General features: G+C 40.7%; 1 protein-coding gene across 1 annotated transcript; it reads right to left on the reverse strand.

Annotated features, from left to right (window-relative positions):
* Window positions 1-655: 655 nt before the first annotated feature.
* On the reverse strand, window positions 656-25,599 carry CRYZ (crystallin zeta). The gene is made up of 9 exons (XM_045802012.2): window positions 25,461-25,599; window positions 20,475-20,591; window positions 18,912-19,064; window positions 14,969-15,132; window positions 10,094-10,145; window positions 6,214-6,363; window positions 1,578-1,679; window positions 1,380-1,475; window positions 656-953 (listed from the first exon to the last, which is right to left on the reverse strand). The coding sequence occupies exons 2-9, from the start codon at window positions 20,583-20,585 to the stop codon at window positions 789-791; spliced, it is 993 nt and encodes a 330-aa protein (XP_045657968.2). The 5' UTR covers window positions 20,586-20,591; window positions 25,461-25,599; the 3' UTR covers window positions 656-788.
* Between the last annotated feature and the right edge of the window lie 7 nt (window positions 25,600-25,606).

A 25,606-nucleotide genomic window follows, 5' to 3' on the forward strand; every position in this document is an offset into this window, starting at 1 on the left:
ACCACGTAATGAAGACAAAACCAGATCACTCTTTATGTGTCAAATGTGTTTAGTAATTTAAATAAAAGCACAGGACTCCCAACACACAGATAATTCTAAATCTACTTCGAAAATCAAATCAATCAAGAAGCATCTACTGGGAGACTACGTACCTACCTATCATATTACACCAAAAGTAAGGCTGCTCTCTTCACAGAATAAGTACATGGATAATGAGTAATCAACCATCAACACAGATGTTCTAATATTTGGGGAAATAGTGGAAAACCATTTGTTAAAAAACAAATTTCTCTGGACACTGTTTATCTTGCCCTTGCAAGGGACTTGTAGATTCAGATGAGATTAGCTTAGAAAAGGGGTCATATTTAGTCCAGAAAATCTTTAGAGTCCAAAACAGTTCTGAGCTAATCAGATGCTAAAGAACCTTTACAAGGACAGGTGGGCTTAGAAATCACACAGCCTTATTTCGTATTAGTTTGCTTTAGTCAAAGGTATAGAATTAATGATCACGTACCAGGAATTTCTGTAATGCACCCAATGCCAAATGACTACTGACATTCTATTTCCTACTATGATGACTCCTTGATTGGAGGTGGGTGGGAGGCGTAAAGACTACTGTGAGCTATAGAATAAATTGTACTCCAGTGCCCAGATCTCTAAATTATAAATCTTGTTTTTTAATATAAGAAACTCACTGAATCACATGAATGCTGATTAAAGCAAAGGTAGTGTAGGTAAAACTGGGGCAGGAAACTTCTAATTGCAGAGGAAATACATGAAAGAATTAATCATTCTAAGAGAAGAATCATTTTCCCACTAGTCCCACTGTTATGGATGATATCTTTGTGAGCCTGGGCCACCTTCTCCAGTGAATACTGAGAACCTATTACAGGTCGCAACCAACCAACTTCCATTCCAGCTTGAATGGCCGCTGCAAATTGCTTAAATTCCTCCTAAGGGAAAGAAAAGGGTCTTTTTGTAGAACACAGGACTTAATTTTCAGAAGCATTAAAAATTTTCAGATTCTAAGAGCACACAGTTCCTTACAAATACGCGGCTTTTGTCACTCGTCCAGAACTATGGAAAAAGCTGTTTTCTATAGAGGAACCATAAGGCCAATTTGTCTGAGGCAGTGTTGGTTTCCAAAAAACCCACTGACCTGAAGTAAATACTAATAGTATGTCCTTTCTCTCTCAAAAGTGTCTTGCCTTGGAAAATAAATGACATCATCCCCCTAGTTATCTTGTAGTGACTAATCCTTAACATACCCATCCAGTCAGATAACTAAGTTTAACATCTCCTGGAACTTTTAGCCTGCCTGACCAGGCAAATTGTATCAATGTTTAAGTTATCAAAATCAGAGTCACTTCTTTTCCTACCTTAGTTGATGAATAGAGAGCAACTCCAATTATACTACATTCCTTTGGTATGGTGTCCCGTGGGTCTATTTCAATAGGACCTCTGCTGCCAACAACCTAGGATGAAAAACAACTTGACTGTAGTTATAGATTACTGCAAAACAGTATTAAATTATGGTATAAAGCTTCAAAGTGGTAAGAAGAAACCAAAATACTTACCATTACTCGTCCTCCATAGGACAGAAGATTCAAATCATTACTAAGATTTACATTAGCCAACATTTCAATGATCACATCAATTCCTTTTTCACCAACAGATTTCTATGTAATAAAAAAGAATGCAGAGTAAGATAAGAAAACAAGTAAAAAAACTGTAAAACAGTTATCACAGTCCCATATATTACAGAAATGTGTTTCAAATGACATAAAATGCTACATTTTTAAGACTAATACTACAAATTTTTAAATGATCTAATTATACAGTGTTGATGTAATTCCAAGGTACCAGTTACAACATCTAAAGTGATAAAGATTTATACTAAATAAATTTCAAGTGCTTTGACTCAACTTGACTATAAAATACTTTTTCCTCAGTTGAAAATTTTCTGTCTTCAAAATGTATTTTCACAGAGACACAAACAACAAATCCCAAATCCCAAAAAAGCTTCCACTTTTGTTTAAAAAACAAAAAACAAAAGAAGAAAATCATTGGCTGTTTGGTGTTGCAGAATTTTTTTTTTTTTTTGTACACTCAGTTTTGTCCCAGGTGGTTTACAGTCAGCTTGGCACACTACTTCTTTTCTTTTGGGTTTTCAGAGATGTTGGTTTGCAACATCCAAAACTGGCTCTTCTCTTAAATAATACCCATTTTATTTAACAACAACAACAAAAAACGAACACCTGTGACAGGCATTGTTAAGTACTGGGAATTCAAAGATGGACACAGCGAGCTCAACACAAAGCTAAGCAGAAAGACGGAAACATACCGCAGTCAAAGCTGTGATGGGATGGGCTAGGGGCTGCGCTAGTGGAAACAAACTCTAGGTTATAGAGAAAAGCAAAGCTATAACTCTGATCACCTGTGATGATCAGAGGAAGTTCCACAGAGATGAGGACCCGGGCCCTGAGGAATGAACAAGAGCTCTTTAGGCAGAAAGGAAGGAAGAGCGGCCAGCAGAAGCTACTCATGAGGCGGAAGAAAGAGAAAACAGAAGAGCTATGGAATGCGAGTCCGAGTCGGGATTAGAAAGTAGCCCAGTGGGGGCGCCTGGGTGGCGCAGTCGTTAAGCGTCTGCCTTCGGCTCAGGGCGTGATCCCAGCGTTCTGGGATCGAGCCCCACATCAGGCTCCTCTGCTATGAGTCTGCTTCTTCCTCTCCCACTCCCCCTGCTTGTGTTCTCTCTCTCACTGGCTGTCTCTGTCAAATAAATAAATAAAATCTTTAAAAAAAAAAAAGAAAAAAGAAAGTAGCCCAGTGGAGCTGAGGCATGTGTTTGGGAAGCTGGGGTCGGGGGGGAGTGGGAAGAGGTAGAGAGGCGACTGTCCACTGCTATGGACTGGGCACACGCATTGAATACTATGTTAAACATTTCAACTTTTGGGGGGCAGGTGTTCATTAACAAATTTTCACGCCAAACCCTGTTTTAGACACTGAAGGTGCAGCAAAGAACAAGAAAGACAAAAATTCCTACCCTCATGGAGCTTCCATTTTGGTTATTTCTGGAGATTTTTTTTTTTTTTAAAGGATAAACAAATAACTTTGGAAACTGAAGACAGAAGGGTCTACTAGGTCACTTATAGATAACAGACAAAGCTGGAGAAGATGAGACGAACTAAGTCACAGCAGAGATGAGAACAAAGAGGGAGACATATTTGAAAGGCATGTCAGAGTCGAAACTGACAGAGGGAGGTGACTGACCTGACAGGCAGGGAGAAGAGCAGTGATTAAAAGACACGAATAAAGAATGAAACGTGGGTCTGTCTCGGGTGAGCAGATGAGTGACCACATCCAGCAGGATGACGGCATGAAGCAAGGGAACACAGGCCAGGGACAGATCAGCAGGATGCGGGCACAGACCGAAGCCATGGGCGTAGACGAGATTGACCAGGAGGAAGGTCTAGCACCAGGGAAGGTACGACCCAAGGGGAAAGCCTAAGGCACAGCAACCTTTAAGTAATATGAGGAGGCAGGGGAGTGAAAATGAAGTCAGAGAAGTAAGAAGAGAACCAGCTTCTAGGAGATGTGGTCAGGGTCAGCTGTTGCCCCAAAATCACACAGCTAATTAGGAGCTCACCAGTGACCTCCGACAAGCAAAATGCAGTGGACGCTGATGGGAGGTAAGGAAGTAAAAGGAGTAAGTACTCACTGCTTTTTCAAGAAGTGTGGTAGTAGAGGGGGTGACAGGTTTGATAAGCGGTTAAGGTAATGATTTGGAGAATGAGAGAGACTTAAGCAGAAGGAGCTAGGAGAAGAGAAAGCAGCCACAAGACCTCAGGGTCTTAAAGTTAGATTTCTGCGAAACAAAAACATATTCTTAAAACAACTGGCTGGGGCGCCTGGGTGGCATAGTGGTTAAGCGTCTGCCTTCGGCTCAGGGCGTGATCCCGGCATTATGGGATCGAGCCCCACATCAGGCTCCTCCGCTATGAGCCTGCTTCTTCCTCTCCCACTCCCCCTGCTTGTGTTCCCTCTCTCGCTGGCTGTCTCTATCTCTGTCGAATAAATAAATAAAATCTTTAAAAAAATAAATAAATAAAACAACTAGCCATTTTTCATCTTTGTAAATACTTCCAGATGATGGTATCAGGAGTGAATATTCAATTAATTCTAGGTTTCCTAGACATACACAAAGGAGTAGCTTTATCAGTTTTTTGGCAAGATGATTAAGTGCTAATAAACTCACTCATATGTTCCTCAATTTGTAATGGCTGAGGTTACACAGTAATCAGTACCTGGAAAATCCTAAGTCTTTCTCAACATAAGCAAGTGATTTGAGGTTTAGCAAACTAATCAGTGTTTAATAAATTGCTACTACAGTACGAACAGAGAACTTCAGAATCTGCTTGAATTCTGCTCTAGCAAAGGAATATATGCAACAACTAACTAAAGCCTACCTCACTGCTCTGGAAGAGGTAACGATTATTCCTCCATGGCATCCAATTAACAAATAAACTGTCTTCCCTAGGCTAGACAGATCCAGTTTGTAATCTATAGGTACCTCACCTTCCACTGAAAAATTACACCAACAGAAATTACATTAAGAAAACCTCGTGGGGGGCGCCTGGGTGGCACAGCGGTTAAGCGTCTGCCTTCGGCTCAGGGTGTGATCCCGGCGTTATGGGATCGAGCCCCACATCAGGCTCCTCCGCTATGAGCCTGCTTCTTCCTCTCCCACTCCCCCTGCTTGTGTTCCCTCTTTCGCTGGCTGTCTCTATCTCTGTCGAATAAATAAATAAAATCTTTAAAAAAAAAAAAAAGAAAACCTCGTGGGTGTCAGAGGCAAGCGGTTGGAACTGGGTGAAATGGGTAAATATAGTCAAAAGGTACAAACTTCCAGTTATAAAAAAAATACGTCATGGGGATGAAAAGTACAGCATGGCGACCATAGTTAATAATACCGTATCATAGATCTAAAAGTTGCGGAGTAGATTAAAAGTTCTTATCAGAAGGAAAAAATTTTTGTAACTATGTATAGTGATGGATGTTAATGAGACTTATTGTGGTGATCATTTCACAATGTCTACCAATATCAAAAAGAGGTGGGGGCGCCTGGATGGTACAGTCGGTTAAATGTCTGACTCTTGTCAGCTCAGGTCATGATCTCAGGGTCATGAGATCGAGCCCCATGTCCGGCTCCATGCTCAGCATGGAGTCTGCTTGAGTTTCTCTGTCCCTCTCCCTCTGCCCCTCTCACTCCTCTGCCATACTCGCTCTACCTCTAAAATAAATAAATCCATCAACAGATGAATGGATAAAGAAAATGTGGTGTATATATATACAATGGAGTATTACTCAGCCATCAAAAGAAAAGAAATCTTGCCATCTGCAACGACGTGGATAGAGATAGAGGGTATTATGCTAAGCAAAATAAGTCAGAGAAAGACAATTATCATATGATCTCACTCATATGTAGAATTTAAGAACAAAACAGAGGATCATAGCAGAAGAAAGGAAAAAATAAAACAAGACGAAACCAGAGAGGGAGACAAACCATAAGAGACTCTTAATCATAGGAAACAAACTGAGGGTTGCTGCAGGGGAGAGGGGTGAAGGGATGGGGTAACTGGGTGATGGACATTAAGGAGGGCAAGTGATGTAATGAGCACTGATACTTAAGTATTATATAAGACGGATGAATCACAAACCTATACCTCTGAAATCAATAACACATTATATGTTATTGAATTTAAATAATTAAAAAAAAGCAAAAAGCAAAAAATAAATAAATCTAAAAAAAGAAGGAACACCTCAGGACTCCAAATACAAAGCTGTGACTTTAATTAAAATGTGACTACATTAAAGAGTATCAATTTTTATAGCTGTAGGACTCTGGAAAGGCTAGGTTTTATTTGATACATATAAATATATGTAATAAACTTAAGGTTCTTCTAGGTCCTACCCTATCCTTTAAGAATTTTGAGTCTAAATGAATAGCTAACTTTCATTGAACAGATGAGCGTAAAGTTCTGAATTAGACATCTCTGCTTTTCAATTTATTAAAACTGTAAAACCCACATAAGCATAAAAAAAAGAAGAAAACTTTAAGAGAGTGGTTGATAAGAAAAAAGAACTTACAAAAAAGTAAGTCTCCAAAGCAATAAAATCTACTTTTATAATACTGTAGAATAATTTTACCTTAATTTTATCAATATAATTAAGTTCTCTGTGATTGAAGACTTCATGGGCTCCATTTTGCAAAACAAGGTTTTGTCCTTCCTCCGTACCAGCTGTGCCCAAAACCTTTAAGCCATAAGCTCTGGCAATCTGGCATGCCGCCAGTCCAACCTGAAAAACAGAATATAAACGCCTAGTTCTAGATTCTTTGCATCCCTGCAAATATTTATTAAATATATGTAATAAACTTAAGGTTCTTCTAGGTCCTACCCTATCCTTTAAGAATTTTGAGTCTAAATGAAGAAATAAGAACAATAACTTTCATTGAACATTTATAATGTGTCGAGTACCACACAAAATACTTTCTATGCATTGCTTTATTTTATCCTCACAATAAACCTAGGAGGTAGATATTATTATTGTCCATATTCCGTAGATGAGAAAACTGAAGCTTATAAAATACAAGTAACTTGCCCAGGTCACAGAGATGGGAACACAGCCAAATCACAGAGCTGGACCAATTCAGTCTGTAAAGCTTGAGCTTTTAACCACTGTATCAAAATGCTTACTTAGCATCTACTTTGAGCAGAAGGGAGAGGGTTTAAAGATATTCAAAACTTCCTCACTGATTTCATATTTTAACAGTATATATAAAATACTAAATGAAAAATGTGACACTATTTAGGCGGGATAGGTATATGAGCAAATTAATTCATTCACCTTTAGGATGACCATTTATTGAGTGTTTACTATGTGCTAGACATGGTACTTCATGTAGGAAACTTATATTCTGAGAAAGGGGGAAAATAATAAACACACAAACAAATTAAATGAATAAAGTAAGTTCTGAAAAGAAAAAGTGCTATGAAAAAAAACCCTAGCCTATTGGAGATAGGGAGAGGGACTAGTGAGGTCACCAAGAAAGGCCACTCTGAAGAGCTGAGACCTGAGCGAGTGAGGGGCGAGCCGTGTGAGGATCTGGAAAGGCTGCTGGAGAATGCTGTAGGTAGAATGGCCATGGCTCACCTGGTGACATGTGAATGAGCTTGGGGCATTCAGAGGACAGACAGAAGGTCAATGCGGCTTGAGGGCAGGGCACATGGGAGATGGTGCAATATGTGGGCAAAGGGGCGTGCAGGGCCTTGCAGGAGCTCACTCTGAAAATGCTGAGCTGTATCGCTCACTTAACTGAGGATGTGCGGCAATTAGCTGAATATGCACGTAGACTTGGGAGCGTCCAGAGTTGGAAATATAAATTTGAGATTCATCACTTTATAAATGGTATTTAAAGCCACGGATTACATGAAATCACTAGATCACTACATACACATGCTTAGGATAAAGGAGAAATAAAAGCATATAAGGAATATAGATAAAAGCAGTTATTGAAATTGCAATACTAGGAAATCTATGTTTGATCACATGCCACATGAATGGTACTGTAAGTGTCACATACATTCAGAGCAGGGCTTCTCAAACTTAGCCCTGACACTTGGGGCTGGACAATTCTATGTTGTGGGCGCTATCCTGTGCTTTGAAGGGTGTTTAGCAGCATGTCTGGTATCTTCCCACTAGACCCCAAAACCCCTCCACCTAGTGACAACCAAAAATGTCCCCAGACACTGCCCCAAATGTTCAAGGGGGAGGAGGGATGATGCCAAAACACCACTCATTGATAACCAATGATTTAGAGGAAGGTAAAATCATTATGGATTGGGAAAGATAGAAAAGAATTAAAATGAAAAATGATAGAAACTGATTAAAATTGTAACAGAATCACAGACTCCGAGGCCTGAAATAAGACTTTAAAGATTGTATGGCATATGGGAGCGATGAGCCTGAACTCAGCTGGGTTTTGGCAGGGATTTGTTTGATTTAACCAAAACAAACAAACAAACGCCTGGGACTCACTGTCTCATGAGTCAGAGAGACATTCAATTCCAGGAAATACAATATACTCCATAATATAGCACTATTGATTTTTGCTACTTTAAATTGAAAAAAAAAACAGGCCTCTAATAAAACTACATCTAAACTAAAGATTTAATGTAAGTATAGCTCCTTCTGCTCTACGTTAAAGAGGCACTTAATAGCTATTCCGAAGGTACTGTCTATGCTATTCTTGTCAACAATTATGCCCGCAACAGTGCTTCAATAGATTATATACCATTATGTGTCAACTATTTTTCTTCTATTTACTTTGCTGACACTAAAATAGGGCACTCCTCACCAACATATCTGGCTAACAGCTGTGTTCATAAATTCCACACCATTTTAAATACACAACATAATCCCAGAGGAATCTGAATTAAATGAGGACAGAAACTACAAACAGAAGCAAGACAAAACCCAGTGCTATTTCCCTCTGGTAGGGAAGGAAGGATCAGAAGCGCTTCACACACCAGGCCGCCAGCCTATCCCTGCCAGCCGAGGATTTAACAAACTCAGCCAGCTCAGAGCACAGTGTGGATTTTACCTTAAAAAAAAAAAAAAGAAATTTAAAAAATCATGGTGAAGTGACTGGGCTTTTTACAAGAGGGTAAAGGGAATAGAGAGAGATTTTCTTTAAATTCTTCTCTCCTCTTCCTACTGAAACCTCTCCCTTTTATACAGAGCACCAGGTTAGCTCTCTGAAAGCCAAAGCAATTTAAATAAATGCAAGCTTGACAGATCCTTTAGTTATTTTGGGTTAAATTTAATTTAACCCAAAAATAGCCTCTTTGGTGAAGCTAGCAATGGAATTTTTGACAAGGTATATCTGTCATATTTTCTCAAGCCCCAAAAAGACAATCTCAGCCTTTTTAGTACAGACTCTGATCTGTGAAACCCTTCAGAAACGATCTGTCTGAGGTAGAGGGGAGGCGAAGTGCGGAACCTTGTGCTTCATCTATTTGAAGTAACGGAAACACAATGGGCCGAATGCTCTGTATTACCTGGCCACCTTTAGAGGTAAATTCACATTTTCAGGATGCCACTCATTATTCCAGGAACAATGTGCCATTTAATAGGCTACTTCTTTCAACTGCTGGGCGGAATACACGATGCTCTGAAAGGGTTAACCAGCTTCCTCAAGGTGAGCCATCTCGCCCCAGGCCCTGTATTTTAAAAATGTGAAATCTCATCTCCAAAATTTCTAAAGCCTCTACATGTAGGATAGAGGTCATGCGGATTTCTTGTTAAATTCCAACCTCCGAGCTCTAACTTTCCCTCTAAGCTCCTCAGAGGCAGATTGACAGCCGGTTTCTTGAAGAAGCTTCTGACAGCCCTGTGTTGGGTTATTTCACCGAAGGGCTTATATTAAAGTTCCCAGCACCCCCCCCCACCCCCATTAGCATTTTAAGCCATGGGTTGTGGTGCTAAGGACACAGCTATACACTGTGCATCCCATGAATGCCATCAAAGCGCAGCAGGCAAGCCGTGGAAGGGAGATAGAAGGGTCTGAGAATTCAATGCGGCTTTGCAGCGCTGTCTGGGGCAACACAGGTAAAGCTTTAATGAGCCTTCGTCTCCTTATCTAAGGGAATACGGAATTAATATTAACTTTAAAAAACTGTTTAAAATTCTAAATAAATACTCTTACGACATATGCTACTTGAAGGCAAAAACAAAGCCAGTTTATTTTGGTCCGCACCCGAAACAAGTGGAACACCTAATACATGCATTTTTAATGGGGTGATCTGTTGAATTTATTATCCAAGAAATGCTAAACTAATGACAAGGCATCACCTTCACAAGATAGCATTTAAAGAAGATTTACTACAGAAAGGAATATATTTACTGAATACAAATACTGACTATATTTATTAACTTGGCTTTTAAAAATGACTGAAAAGAAATATAATGTGAAGCCCCCACACATAAGCTCCTTTAAACATAAACTTAAAAATAAAGCAATACTTACCCCTCCGCTAGCCCCATGAACCAGGACACTTTCTCCAGCCTTCACACGGGCACTGCAAAAGAAGGCAAGGTTCGTCATGTCACTCTGAAGGTAATGAAGCTCGGTGTGTGTCATTCTTCTTCAGGAAATTCTACCCTGAGGGCAGCTAACACTTCCCCAAACAGGAAACTCATTCTGCTCTACAGCCCAAAATACTCTCCAAGCTTCACAGGATCAAAGGAGGGTTCTTCAGGACCACAGACAAAAGAAAACATGAAAGTCGTCTGTTCGTTCAACAAACGTTTAATGGGACCCTATTATGTGCCAGGCACAGTGCTGGATGCTGGTAGCACATCTGGGAGGCTACAGAATTTGGAGGTACGGGAAGCGAAACAGCTGGACCTAGAGAACTGGAGTCTCTCATTCCTTCCCAGGGAGAGTGTGTCAAAACAGGCTTATGATGGCCCAGTCTTGATTCTGTGACCCAGGGTAACGCCCAAGGAAACACAGAAGTTAGATGATTTAAGAACACGTTTCCTTCTCCATGCCTTTGAACATCAGGCCGCGCAGCCTCGAAGCCCCCATTTCAGAGGGCAGTGCTGAGTCTGCAGTGGTACGAGAGCAAAAAATACAGTCAATCCTGTCACAAAGGTTTCCACGCCACACCAAAATATGTCTAGATTCTTCGGTGAGACGACATACTCTTTCTACTTCTGGTTCATCTGACTACTTTTCCATTATACTGAAAGTAAGGCATACGCAACAAGACAGATAGGAAATGCTTGATTATTCCAGATGGACAAGTGCTAATGTCCCAATCTGCAGCTCTTCTGTGATCCAGACCTGACTCTCAGGGAGGGTCTCTTACTTCCCAGAACAACAGGGGTGGACACACAGTACAGACATGATGTTCAATCTGGGAGTAAGAACACAAGGACCCAGACTCGTGCTCAAGGCTGTGTACCAACAGCGGACAAATGGCAATTATGAGCAGTAAATGAAGCTTCTTCCAATACTCGTGTGTAGAGATAAGAGGACCGAGGGCAGTGAGTTAAATGGAGACTCTGAAATGATAAACTAAGGTAACTATTACCACAACACTTTGACATTTTAAAAAGTAAAATACAAATGTAAGGGAGTAGGATTACTAATGTCATACTACGGGATATGAAATACTTTCCCCAATAACGGTTCTTTTGTTTTTTTTAAAGATTTTTTATTTATTTATTTGACAGAGATAGAGACAGCCAGCGAGAGAGGGAACACAAGCAGGGGGAGTGGGAGAGGAAGAAGCAGGCTCATAGCGGAGGAGCCTGATGTGGGGCTCGATCCCACAATGCTGGGATCACGCCCTGAGCCGAAGGCAGACGCTTAACCGCTGTGCCACCCAGGCGCCCCCCAATAACGGTTCTTTTAAGAATCTTACAAACAACCCCTCGAACACTAAGAGCACATTCTCCTAAACCACTGGGCCTGGGGTGGGTGGTGAAAAACCAAGCCAATCCTCTCCCAGACCCCACTGCTCTGATCCTTCTACCCTTGCACAGAGTCATTGTGATGGTTAAATTTTATGTGTCGACTTGGCTGGGCCATGGGGCCAGGATTTGGTGAAACATTATTCTGGATGTCTCTGTGAAGGGCCTCATCCAATCAGTTGAAGGCCTTAAGAGAACAAAAACTACTTCTGGAGAAAAGAAGGGATAATGCCAGTAGATTGGCTTTGAACTTGAACTACAACTCTTTCCTGGGTCTCCAGCCTGCCAGTTTACCCTATCAGACTTCAAACTCACCAAGCCTCCACAAATCAATCTCTCTCTCTCTCTCCCTGTACATATGTATGTATGTATGTATGTAATACGTACATAAGTACGTACACATTCTCTTGTTCCGTTCCTCTGGACAACCCTGACTAATACAGTCATCTACCCCTGGGGCTCACGGCAGGGGCTCGAGCCTTGGCCTGGCCTTCCATGCTGCTGTTCCATACTTCTTCCCAATCACTGAAGATTAGTATCTGGCACACAGGCTTTCTCTTCCACCCCAAAGCTAGCCCTAATCTAAAATATTTCAATATTCCCTGGTTAGAAAACCTTGAATCACAACTCCTGAATTCTCCCTTTTAGCCACTCTCTCCCAAGGCGGAACCTGGTTACCACCCCCAACCACTCTCCTTGAGAAATGTCAGACCCTAATAACTAGTGCTATGACAGTAATCGCCTATCCTCATTCTGTAAGCCCATATTCTCTCAAAATCGTTCCTTCAACCTCCCACAGATTGCTGTCTCTGGATTGCTCAATTTCTGCCCACTTGTTGCTGCTGGCCCCGTTTCCTACACTAACCAGCCTAGACCCCATGGTAGGTTACCCCAGCTCCTCTCTCTTCCTCTTCTGTGCTCTCATTTCCTTCACGCTACTCCATTCTGCCACTAACACTCCAGCCCTGGATTAATGTAACATCTAACTTCCTTGATAATCTACCCAAATGGCAAAGTACTAAAAAAAATAATAATAAATAAATCACGTGACCATGCATTTTGGTGCCACTTCAGTTCTCTCAAAAGATCACTTTGCCTCCCATTTAAATTATGAAAGGTGAGGCAATCTCATACGTGTTCCTTCAACACTCCACCTCACTCTACCCACAAACTTCTTCATAGTTATACCATCTTTACCTCTCCTAGGTTTAGCAGACGAGCTGTCCTTTTGATATCTGAAGCCAGTCTCTCCACATATGTCCTAAGTCTTTCCATCCCGCCATTGCCACTCCATCCTCTCTTCTAAACCTTCCATTGCTCCCTCCGCTAGATCTTTTCCTCAGCTATAAACATATTCAACTCCCGTCCAACCTTTTGTCCCCACAAACTCCTCAAGTACTCTTCTACTCCCTCCTCCCTAACTACCCCATTCGAGGAACCAAATTCTACCTCCTTCCTCAGCCCACTCCAATCAAGCTTCTGCGTCACCACTCTACTGAAAGTGACCTGACTCAAGTTACCAATCGCCTCCTAATTGCTAAGCCCAACTGTTCTTTTTCTTTCCAAACACACCTCACTGCTGCATTTGACAGCTAGCTTCCCTTCTTAGAAGCAACATCAGCTACTGCCCCTAACACTGCCAACGCCAATGCAGTACTTACTCTGCACCAGACTCTGCACTGAGCTTCACAGGTACGACCTCACTGAATTCTCACCACACCCAGGAAGGAGGTGCTATAAGCATTCACGTTTTTCAAACCAGTAAACTACAGCTGACACAGGGAAGTAACTGGACCATGGTTATACGGCTGGTAGTAGGAGACGACAGTACTGTAACCCAAGTCTTCCTGTCCTCAAAGACCATGAACTTAACAGAGGTTTAACAAACACCATGACCTCTAGATGCCCTTGGCCTTGACAAACGCTGCCTTTGGTCTCTTAGGACTCTGTCCCCTACCTCTGACTACACTCCTACATGGTGATGTTCTCTAACATTCTATTCTCGCTCCACTGTTCTTCACTCCCTGATGGCTTTTAGTCATTTTCATCCAGTCAACTCCCACGCCCAGGCTAATAGCCCCATGTTGACATCTTTAGCCTTTAGGCTTCAGATTCTTTTACCCAACAGGTTGCTAGTCTTCTCCATCATGATGCCTATCTTGGGTTCAACTCCAAAACTGGACTAAGCTTCCCTTTGAAACTTTTTCCTTCTTTTCTTTGTCACAGTTAAACGTTATCCAACCTAAAGAGCATAGAAGTCTCCATAAGTTTGTCTTCTCTCTCATTCTCCACATGCAAACAGTCACCAAACAGACCTGATTTTACCCTCTAATACCTGTCCTTCCCTTTCCGCTTTTCTACCATGGCCCTTGCTCTGGCCCTTAAGTATTTTGCCTAAAAGATACTCGTTTAAGATCTCTTTCTCCATTCCTGTCATCAAATCCATCATAGCTGATAGGTGATCTTAATAAAACACTCATATGACAGTATCACTCTGCTGAATAAAACATTTCATGACCCCAATCCCTTAAGGAACAGTGTGAGAGCTCTATCATCTTGCTTTTTACAATCTGAAACCTACCTATTTCATGTGACAGCTAATATTTATTAAAGGATTACTATATTCCAACCTAATTCTATGCAACTCTTTGCCTTGAAATCCTCTATCCAACAAAACCAAATTGCTACAGCTCTCCTTAAATATCATGATTTTCCCCCCTCTGATACCAGGCTATTCCCATTGTCTAGAATTTCCTCTCCCCTTCCAGCTATCCCCCCCAGGATAACTCCCTCATTAAAATATAGATTCTCAGGGGGGCGCCTGGAGGGCTCAGTTGGTGGAGCATGTGACTCTTGATCTTGGGGTTGTGAGTTCAAGCCCCATGTTCGGTGCAGACATTACTTAAAAATAAAACCTTTAAAAAAATATACAGATATATAAATTCTCAGATCCCAGCCATGGAAACTGACCAGTGGGTCTAGGGCAGGGCCATACATGGTATTTTTGAATTGCAGCAATTAGTTTCTAGGGCTGGATAACAAGATTTTTGAACCATGACTTTAAAATAATCCAAGCCTTACATCTTGGCAGGAAGCCCTATCTCAGCACCACTGTTACATCCCTTATGATGCCATAAATCCCTACGTGCATCTACACCACTGTACTTTCCACATTATGCATCAATTATGATTATTCTTATGTCTGTCTCTCTTACTAGACTGTCAGAATCTTAAAGACAAAGACAGTGTTTTGCTCTTCTTTGTATCCCCAGTGATTAGAATAATCTTCCAAATTAGCACAGTTTCCGCTCTATAAATGCTTAATGGTAACTAAACAGTAACCCAGTATGAGAGACATGGACGCATGGTAGGAAGGCAGGCAATACTGGCTGTATGACTGACCGACCGTGTGTGTCATTACCTGTGGAGCAGAGCTCGATAAGCAGTAAAGTATGGGATACCGATGGCAGCTCCTTGCTTAAAGTCCAGTTTTCCCGGCAGTGCGTAAACAGTGTGATCTGCTGCGAGAGCGTACTCAGCATAGCCCCCAGAGATGGTGCTGGTAGTGAAAACTCTGTCGCCTTTCTGGGGAAAGCAATCAATTGACAAATGCACCAGGGATTAAAAATGATGCCAAATGGGTATAATCCTATATAATGCAACTTTTATAACAACAAATGAGTATTTATATATTGTTTTCTACATCTTAGGGTCTCATAAAAATATCTTCAGCATACTGAACTTTTTTTTTTTTTAAAGATTTATTTATTTATTTATTAGAGAGAGACAGCCAGAGAGAGAGGGAACACAAGCAGGGGAGAGGAAGAAGCAGGCTCCCAGAGGAGGAGCCTGATGTGGGGCTCGATCCCGGAACACTGGGATCACGCCCTGAGCCAAAGGCAGACGCTTAACGACTGCGCCACCCAGGCGCCCCAACATACTGAACGTTTTTAAATATTTTATTAATAGAAACCAAGAAGAAAACTTAAGGAAAATAGAAAAAAAAAAAAGGAAAGGAAAGAGAACCTCCAGAATGGTATAATGAGAAGACAACACACCTTTATTGAGAGAGCTTACTGTGCAAGACGCTGTATTAGGTGTCTAATGAGTATTGTCTAATTTGATCTTCTCAAGAGCCTATGAGGTAACTACATTTATTATCACCACTTTAGATTAATTCCACTACACAAATGAAGAAACTGAGGGACAAAGAAGTTCAATAATTTGCTCAGATTAAGCAGTTAGTAAATGGCAGTTAATACAACTATTTTTCTCTCCAAAATACTAGGAAGAAGAAACACATAATATGTAAGGTTTCTTGCACATGTCAAATACCTGTTCTAAATCCTTCCTCTAAGTTTCTTCACCCCTGCATTCTCTCCCTCATTTTTTATGCATACACCAAGAGCAGGTAACTATGCCTGGATCCTGACAGCAAGATGAACAGGGACAGGCTTCTTCACTTGTTACAGCACCAGAAACACAATAAACTCTCAGTAAACTCTGCTGGGTCCTTGCTAGTGAAAAGCAGATGCATGACTGAAGGTGAGGTAAGGCACGAAGCAAGAGTTAGAGCCTGCCTGATACGACCTGCACGCCAGGGAAGTCAGACTGTCTCTACGAACACCTGCCCGAACTCTTCTTTCTTGAAAAAAATGTAAATATTCCTTGGAATAAGCAAAACATTAAGGCAGTAACTCTCAGGATACTTAAATATGTCCTATAAAAATATCTAAAAAAAGTAATAGCACTATATGGTGGGACAGAAACTAAAAAGATTCAAAAGGCATCCAGCAGTCCAAGACAAGCATCACTGCTAAACAGTGCCACTCGCAAATGGTCAAATATGACTGTGTTAAGATTAGTCCAGTTTTTACAGCTTAAAAAGATGTTGCACAGATTGAAATATAATTCAAACATGTTCTAAGAATTCACTATGGAAAGCAGGACTTTCAGGTCTGTGATGGATATTAATAACAAAACAACTTCCCCCATCAAAAGCACCTTAAACTCTAGAAGAGAGAAAAGGAAAGGATAAGAATAACTACAATGCAAGAAAACATGACAAACCATCAAAGATAAGTACCAGGAAGAGAAAGGAATTATTGCTAAGTTGAAGGAATCAAAAATAGCTTCATTGAGAAGCTAATATTTAAGGTAGGTCTTGAGGCATTGGACAAGATTTTGAAAACTAGAACTGAGAAAAGTCGTTATGAGTGAAGGAGACAAAGCAAACAAAGGAGCAGTGGCAGGGGTAATGCTGAGGAACCACTAGCATTTGTGCCCAATGATGAACTAGTCTGATGTGTTGAAGGTAACAGTCTCAGAGATAAAATGAAAAGGAACTAAAAGCTGGAGGGTAAAAGTCCCCGCACCTATGCTTCTAAGTTTCAGTTGAATTCTGCCGAGCAGAAGAAGCAATATGAGCAAAGACAGAGAAGGAAGTGCATGCGGTATGCGGGAAGAACAGCATTACTAAAAAATGAACTACAGGGAGAGCAGGAACGGAGATGAGAATGGAAGGACAGTAGAAAAGAGCAGGAAAGCGTCTTCTCTCACCACATAAGCACTCTCAGCAACCCTCCGACAACTAATGTGACAATTAAACTATACAACAATCAATTACATTTTAGAAAACACCCCTTCTGGAGCAAGGATAGATTCGGGGAGGAAGGAGGGCAGGGTAAGTTAAGTACCCGTTACAGACACCCAGGTAAGGGACCAGGCAGAATAACCTGAACTCCAGGCAGTGGGCACAGAACGAGAGAGAAAACCATCCTAGCGAGGGAAAGCTGAGCGAGGGGGAGTGAAACCTCAGACGTCACCAAGACAGTCACATAAGAGAGGAGCAGATCTGATATGACAAAAGGTAAGCTCGGTTTTAGACACACTGAGTATGAGGTTACCAAGCGTTGACTATGTGGGTCCCACACAACTTTCTGTGATGATGTAAATGTTCTCTATCAGCACTGTCCGGTAGGGAAGTCACTAGAAACAGGGGGCCTAGTAAGCATCTGAAATGTTGCTGGTGTGACTGAGGAACTGACTTCTTTATTTTACTTCAAGTCAATATGAATTTTAAGTAGCCACACGCGACTAGTGGCCACCTTATTAGACACACAGGTCCACAGCTATGTAGATAATTCTAAGCTGAAGGTATCACGTGATCACGGAAACCATGGGGGTGCACGAGAGCATCATGAAGAAGGCACAGAATACCAAAAGCAGAGGTCTAAAGAGGGTCTGAGAACACTGGCCAACATGGAAATTTGAGGCGCATTCTGAGAAAAAGAAGTTCGTAAAACAACGCCCAGGAGGAAGTGGGGAAGAGGACAGGAGAAAATGATGTCATAGAAGCTGAAGAAAAAAAAAATTTTTTAAGAAAAAGTAAGTGGCTGAGAGTGTCAAATGTCACCAAGAAGTCAAGAGAGATAATGACATAAAAGGGCCCATTAACTCCAGCAATAGAGAGGCCATTAGTGACATTAGCAAGAATCATTTCAGTGGAGCGATGGGGGCAGAAGCCAGACCGCCGGGGGCTGAGGAGAGCAGAGCTGTAGGAGTCTGACTGTCTTCCCGCGCAGAGGCTACGTTAATCTTCTGTCTCAGTCCAATTTTGGTAAATGTGCCGCCAAAGTGGAGCAGGTCAAGGAATTATGAGGAAATATGCTAGAACATGAATACGCTATGTTTTAGATTTCTTTTGGCATATAAATAGCAAAAGCCCCGATCATAACATTTGCATTGACTCAATCACCTTGATCCGAGTCAGAGCTCTAAAAATGTATAGTTGACCTTGCGTTTTCATCTTTTACTTATTATTCAAAAGGATTGGCCTTCCCTTTATCTTATGAAACTAAATTTATAAAAGGAATTAAACATTATGTTGGCTTATGTATTACTGAGAGTTAGAAAAGAGTATAATTTCCTTGCCTATTTTCTGTTCTTACATATTTTTGCTACATCAAAAGGATCACAGTTGAAATCTGTGAGGATGTGAAGATACGGAATTTACCCAGTGCTTGTGCCCAACAATGGAAAGGAGGAAGGCCTCTAGATAAAAGGCAATCTCTTTTTTGAATAGAGGAGTCCCCCAAGTGGCAGAAATTGTGTAATGGGACCTTTCATTTTCTTTTTAAGTTTTTATTTAAATTCCAGTTAGTTAACAGACAGTGTAATATTAGTTTCAGGTTTACAATGCAGTAATTCGACACATATGCAACAGCCAGTGTTCATCACAGCAAGGGCACTCCTATCTGTAACGGGGCCTTTTAAAGACTTAAATAACGACACATTTTAAAGCTATGTTACAATATTTTAAGAAAAATATTAAGCCAAAACGGAAATAATTTAAAATGTAATACCTTGAAAGTAGATACATTATCTCCAACAGCTTCTATTACCCCAGCCACATCTGATCCAGGAGTATAGGGGAGGGCTGGTTTTCTTCTGTAAGTACCAGAACGAATATATGTTTCCACTGGATTTACACCACATGCGTGGACTTTGATCAGAACCTGCAGTGACAACGTATTTTAGTTCACACAGAACATTTAGGCATTTATTCAGCATTATGCTAGGACTCTACTGATTATGGGAATTCTAAAAATGGAAGGGAAAACCTCGCCTTAAACGGACTCACATTATAGTTTTGCAAACCAACATATACATAAAAAAGATAAGACAGAAAGGCTTATTACGTGCTATATTAAAAACATTTTAGGAAAACAGTAGCGGAAATACTTAAGAGGATGTGGGACACAAACCTGTATGTAATGCCTCCCCCTCCCGCTACATGGGAAGAGCATTACTTCTTGGTGCCTTAGGATTGAGCCTTTGCCAACAGAATGGGAACAGAAGTGATCAGAGCCACTTTCAGGGCCCACAAAGATGTTGCAGGCTATCCACACCGTGCCTCCACCCTTTCATAGATGTGACCTCAGAAGACAGAGGCGTTGAACGTGGCCGAGCCACACGATGGAAGAAGGCTGGGTCCATAAATCACTCTTAGAGAGTTACCCACAGATGTTTTAGAATTTTGGAATTTAGTGAATGAGAAAGAGTTTTCTATTGTTGAACCATTGAGATTTTGAGGTTACATCTACCACAGAAGCTAATTTTACCTTACATAATACATAATGATTACTTTTGCTGTTAGAGTCAAAGAAGGCCTTACAAAGAAAGTAGCATTTGAGCTAGGCCCTAAAAGAAGAAGAGATGCTATTTCAGAATGGGAGAAAAGGATATTTCAGGTAGAAGGAATAGTCTGTGCAAAAACAGAAGGAATAAAAGGGCCTCTTGTGGAAACCATATAATGCTGCTTGTTACAGCACAGACGATTGAGAAGGAGCAGTAAGAAATGAATCTCTAAAGTTAGGTTATGGCCAAATTGTAAAAACTCTCAGAAGGTTGAAGGTTCGTTAAGGAAATGAGACTTGGGAGTCATGGAAGGTGCAGTAATAAAAATACATAATTTTTAATGAGAAAGTATATTGTTAAAGTCACTGGAAATGATTAAACTCTTCATTTAAATTCTCTTAAATCATATATAGAAGGGCATGTATGCAGAAGAAAATGATTTTCCTACTGTGCACAAAATAGAAATCATGAAAGTTTGTAATAGAATAACTTGTTCAAAACTACTTATGACTCCATGCAGAAAAATTCAATTATTGCACTGCACAGACGAATGTCAAGCTCAAAAATGTTCTTATAGCAAGATATTTTTCGTTCTCATAGATCTACCTCACTGTTATAATTATGCTGGCTCTCTTTGTCAGAGCTCACATATATCATCAGTATAAACTTTGTCCTAATTCAGTGTCTCTACAAATTATTGTGAGTCTGCCTCTTTTGAACAGTAACCTGATGTCCTGGAGACTCACACTCAGTGTAATTATTATCTGTTTTTAGGTAATTATTTCCACCTGATGGTCTTTCGGAATTGGTACAGCAATATCTGAGTGGAGTGTCAGCACTTCTGGTCCACCAAATTGAAAAACTCGAATTGCTCTCATCAACTTCTGTCCAGTCGCCATGATGATCTAGACACCAAGAAAAAAAAAAAATACTGTCATATGGTATCTAGGCTGTATCACTATGCTTTTTCCCCTGGAGGGGGCAGATCAAACAATTTTTCAAACAACAATTTAAATCATGAGCTTACACAGATCTCATTTCATGTTTAAGGACCTTTCATCTTACAAATCCTTCAGCTACAAAGCAAAATACTTGATATTACTTCCTGCAGGGATTCAGTGTCCTTCCACAAGGGAATCAAACATGCAAACAAAAACATCTGGCTAGACATAGCATGATACAGTATCTTAGGTTTCTTTTTGTGTAAGCTTGTGCTGCCACATCTTAGAAATTTGTTAAGTTTTATTAACATCAGAGAAATAGACCTTCTGTTAGATTATGAAATATTTCATATATAGAAAGAAACATTAAGAAGATAATGAACACATTTACCTGCCACCCTGCTTTAATAAATCTTAACATTTTAAAAACCTAGAACATTACAGGTATCATTGAAGCTTTCTGTACCCACCCTCAAACCCATCCCTGGCCCACCCTTTTAAGAGGTGATTATTACCATAACTCAGTGCTCATCATTCCCAGGCACGATGTCTTACCACTACTTCACCCAACAATATGTGCTATTGTGTTGCATATTCTCGAACTCTATTTAGATTGGATCATACTGTACTTAATTCTGCAACTTGCTTTTTCTTTTCAACATTAAGTTTTTGAGATTTATCAACGGTGAAACTCTTAGCTTTATGAAGTTCATTCATTTTAAGAAAGGAGGAAAATATTAAAAACTAAAAACACTGCTTTGTATGTCATCTTTTATAAATTACAAGGGTCATTTACAATTAATTGACTTTTCTGTCCTACCATTGTTGTTGTTGTTTTACCACTGTTATCGCTGAAATGAAAACTCAGAGTTAAAATAAACTCTAGGAAAAGATAAAGAACATTTGAATATAAAAATAGCTAATTATGGAAATGTTCCATACCTACAGTGATGTAACAAAACGGTTTTGGCTGTTATCTCCATAATTCTGCTTGTGGGTTATCACAATTTCTTGAAATTAACCACACCAAATAGTTAGCTAGACTCTTCCACCATCCAGAACATCCTTGCTAACTTCTGGAATAATCATATTCATCAACCATGAGTAGGAGAAAGATCAAAAAGAGTTGCAGAAACTAGGACTTGAGATGAAAGAATTCAGACTTTTACTATACTGAAGCTCAACACAGGGCTACTCAGAACAGAGCATGTGCGAACTATAAAATGGCACTCCAAGTACAGGGGGTAATCGAAAGCATTTTGACAGTGTTTTTAGTGGAAAGTTCCTGATATAATTAATCAAAAGTTGTATCATTTTAAAACCCTTTATTTTAAGCGATGCCATGTAGTACCCAGCACAGAGGAGAAAGTAAATTGTCCATTGCTAGAAGGCTGTTTAGCAATGACATGTCCTGAAGGGCAGACCTCAAATACAAGGGGCAGAAGCAGGCAGAAGACATAAACCTAAGGTCACTTAGAGCAGCTGGGCAGTCCCTGAGGGTGACAGCTATGTGGCATGAGGACCAGGAAAAGGCAGTTACTCCATACCTACCAGCAGTCTCACTACTGAATTTCTATCTAACTCTTCAATTAGGCTGGGTATTTTTCTTAGACAATAAAGTGAAACTATAAAGACAATAAAACAGAAAAAAATGCAGCAACAACAACAACCACAACAAAACAAGGTTGCCCAGCTCAGACTTTTCCATTCTGGAAATAAGAACACAGCTTTCTTTTCCCTTTTTGTTGTCAGTACGTTGTTATGGAAAGAGTATGGGTTTTGGAATCTGACAGCTTTTAGTATGAATTCCAGCTCTATTATTTACTAGCCAGATGGCCTTGGGCAAGGCAGTCAACTTTGTTGTGCTTCTCCATCTGAAAACTGGGCTCCCACTCAGGGCTACAGTGCTAGAGACACAGCAAGCATCGAGCACTGAACCTGACGAACGTTTACTCCTATATATAGTAGGTACCATGATTCCTTTCCCCTCTCTTTTCTCCTTTCCAATTTCTTATTCATTAAAATACTCTTGATTCTATAATTCCATAATCACTTTTGATTTTATGTAACAATATTTACAGGATTCAGATTATAAAAACAAGACCTTGGGCTCAAAGAATTCAGTATGGAGAATCATTTAAACAAAACATTACTATCAAACTTTGGTTGTTATTCACTCAGCATGTATTTTTTGAACATTAACTGTAAGTGAGGTGCTGTGCCAACCCCAGAGAACACAAAGGGCAAAGAGTAATGCCCCAGCCCCTCTCCTAGCTCCTGTTCACTCCGCGCTCTCATTCCCCCACACAGCTACACACATCAGGTAAGATCTGTAGCTCCTTTTCCACTTTCTGCCTATTTGCTACTTATTTATTTCCTCCAAGCACTTGCATCTATCTTTTCACCAGCAGACAGCATTATTATCCTCAAAGAACTGTAGCAGTAAGAAAAGCAAAATTACCCTGAAATAGGATCTGTCAAAATTATCTAACACATACACCCCTCCCCCATATTTTGATATCCGCTAAACTGGGAGAAAAGAACAAAGGAGGATTCTCATCCTTAATACTGGATTTAGAAGACCCTGCTACCTTGCCTAGTACTACCATCTTATCCTACAGAGCGTGTGAGGAAAATGGGCATAATCTTGACAGCGCTGTCTTCTACTTTGCTTCTGTCCATCTCATTTCCCACTGAGCCTTTACCACTAGATCGATCAGGCTCCAGTTTGCACAAATGGTCTTTGAAAACCCCTTCAACTACCCACAGGATCATCATCTGCTTCATAATACATAATATATAAGGTGATATGTCAAAAGGAATAATAAAAAGAATAAAATAATACAACACACTAATAGTAATTATAATTCTTAAGCCCCTAATACCTTGATTTCTTCTAGAAAGCACATCTTTTATGTCCATTGGTATAATTATTTTCACAATAGGTAGAAAAGCAACCGTTTAATCGTATGCAGAAATGGAAATAAAATCGCCATCCATTTTATGGATGCGAAAACATTCCCAGAGGTCAAGAGACTCACCAGGGTCACACAGCAGCAGAGCTAGAACCCAAGCCCTCTATCTTAAATGTTGATCGGTGATTTTTTTCCCTTACTATACAATCCTTTTCATCCTACCCTTTGAAAGGTTGGCATAGAAGACCCTTAACTTCTTAAAAATATACCTTATAATGATGATAGTGAGAGAGGCTGAGCTAGAAATATGAAATTCAACTGAACTGCAGGTAGGATTACATATTTTATGATTAATGCATCTCCTCAGAGTGTGAAATTTTCCAAATGTCTGTAAGTTAGGAGGATCCAGTAGTGATACACAGGACATGACTCTATTAGGAAAACTAGTAATTTCCTTATCTGTAAAATGGGGCCAGTACTCCCAAGCACAGGATCCTTGGGAAGATTAACTGCAACACAGGGTGGGAGTGCTTCCCAGCATGGCCAGCATGCAATACCCTCTATTATTCAGGCTAAATCTTTGCCTGTCAGCAGGCCTGCCACCTTGCTAGTGTTTTTAAACAGATTTTTCTATTCGTCAAGTATAAACTTTAAATTAGAGGCCCTGGATTAATTTTTGGTTATACTTTTGACCTATAAAAAGTTGCCAAGCATACTTTGGAAATGTAGGAAATACAGAATTTAAAATTCCTTCTCAAACAGTGATCTTTTCTATGCTTTGTTTCAATCTGTTTGGTTTAAATAAAAACTAAAGGGATAGGGAAAATGTTAGAACTATATTTTAATATAGAATGAAGAAATCAAGTCACAAAGCCAAAGCAAGGGCACCTATGAGAGAAGAGCATAAATAAAATTAAATAAGAATTTCTGGAAAGACATAAAAAAAAAAACGTGGAAAGAGAATCATCATTACGAAATGTGCTGCTGTTGATCAAGAATGACTCCTGTAAGCCTTTTTTTTTTTAGCCTTAAGCCACAAATGGGGAAAAAAGAAAAAAAACCAAAAAACTAAAAGTAGCCTAAAAAAGTCTCTTCCTGGCTGTGTGACCTTGTCAGGTTATTTCCCTGGTCTGGACCTCAGTGCCCACTTCTGATAAAAGGGGGTGGTGGAGGAGTAGTTGAATAGATAATTCTAAACCCCTCCAGGTTCTTGGATGTAAAGATTGGATGGAATTAGGCCGGCAGCTCTCCACTGCTCAGGAAGAGCTCAGAGGGATTTGCTGCTGCTGACCAGACACACGGTGCGTGCCAGCGGCTTTAGTGGGAATCGCACAACCTTTCCACTAGCAGTCCAAACTTCAGCCTTTAAATCGTTCAATCATTAACGCATTCTCTGGTCGCTGAGATAAGCTTCGTCTTGGAACTAAGTGAACAGCTAACGTGTTTACGCAGTGTTTTGTAATTTTTTTTCCTTTGAAAATTATTCTAGGTGGGGTCCCCGGGGTAGTTGTGTGTGTGGGGGGGGCGGTCAAAGAAACTAGGCCTTTCTCTCCAAAAGTAAGACAGCAACTCTGATGGCAGAGGCGACTTAAGACCGGGCGGGTGGAGCTCCGGAGCAGGCATGCCCCAGCCCAGGCTCGGCGGCGGGAGCCGGGCGCACGCGCCCTGCGGCCTGCAGCCGAAACCCAGACCTCACTGGAGACCAGGCCTGGGAGCTCGCGGCGGGCAAGTGAAGTCCCTGCGTGATTTACGGATGAGGAATTAGCAGCCCCTAGAGGGAAAGGTCTGCGGCCACGAGCTCCTTTTTCAGATTCTCCAGGAGCGAACGCGACCACAATCAAACGCAGCTGCTGTGTAGACAAGCGGCGGGGAGATCCGCTGCCTGAACAACTAAAGGGGACTTTTTAAAACCACTTACCCGGTTCTAGAGTGGAGAAGCAAAACCTGCAAGGGCTCACTCAGATTCCACAAAAAAGGGGACGGACCTGGGCCTCTTCTACATTTGCTGGCTCCGCCTCGCCTTCGCATTTCTCAACACCCTCAGGGGAGGGCACAACACACTCC

The sequence above is a fragment of the Ursus americanus genome, chromosome 12, assembly GCF_024610735.1.
Source record: "Ursus americanus isolate L20-20 chromosome 12, mUrsAme1.1.p, whole genome shotgun sequence".
NCBI lineage: Eukaryota > Metazoa > Chordata > Mammalia > Carnivora > Ursidae > Ursus > Ursus americanus.

Bases quoted from the DNA above. Each gene is read 5' to 3' on its own strand.
- CRYZ (XM_045802012.2), bottom strand. From the start codon at position 20,585: ATGGCGACTGGACAGAAGTTGATGAGAGCAATTCGAGTTTTTCAATTT. The intron at 1,680-6,213 runs GTAAAATTATTC...TTTATTACATAG, and splicing joins ATTATATTGATAAAATTAAG to AAATCTGTTGGTGAAAAAGG. The intron at 1,476-1,577 runs GTAAGTATTTTG...TTTTCATCCTAG, and splicing joins CCTATGGAGGACGAGTAATG to GTTGTTGGCAGCAGAGGTCC.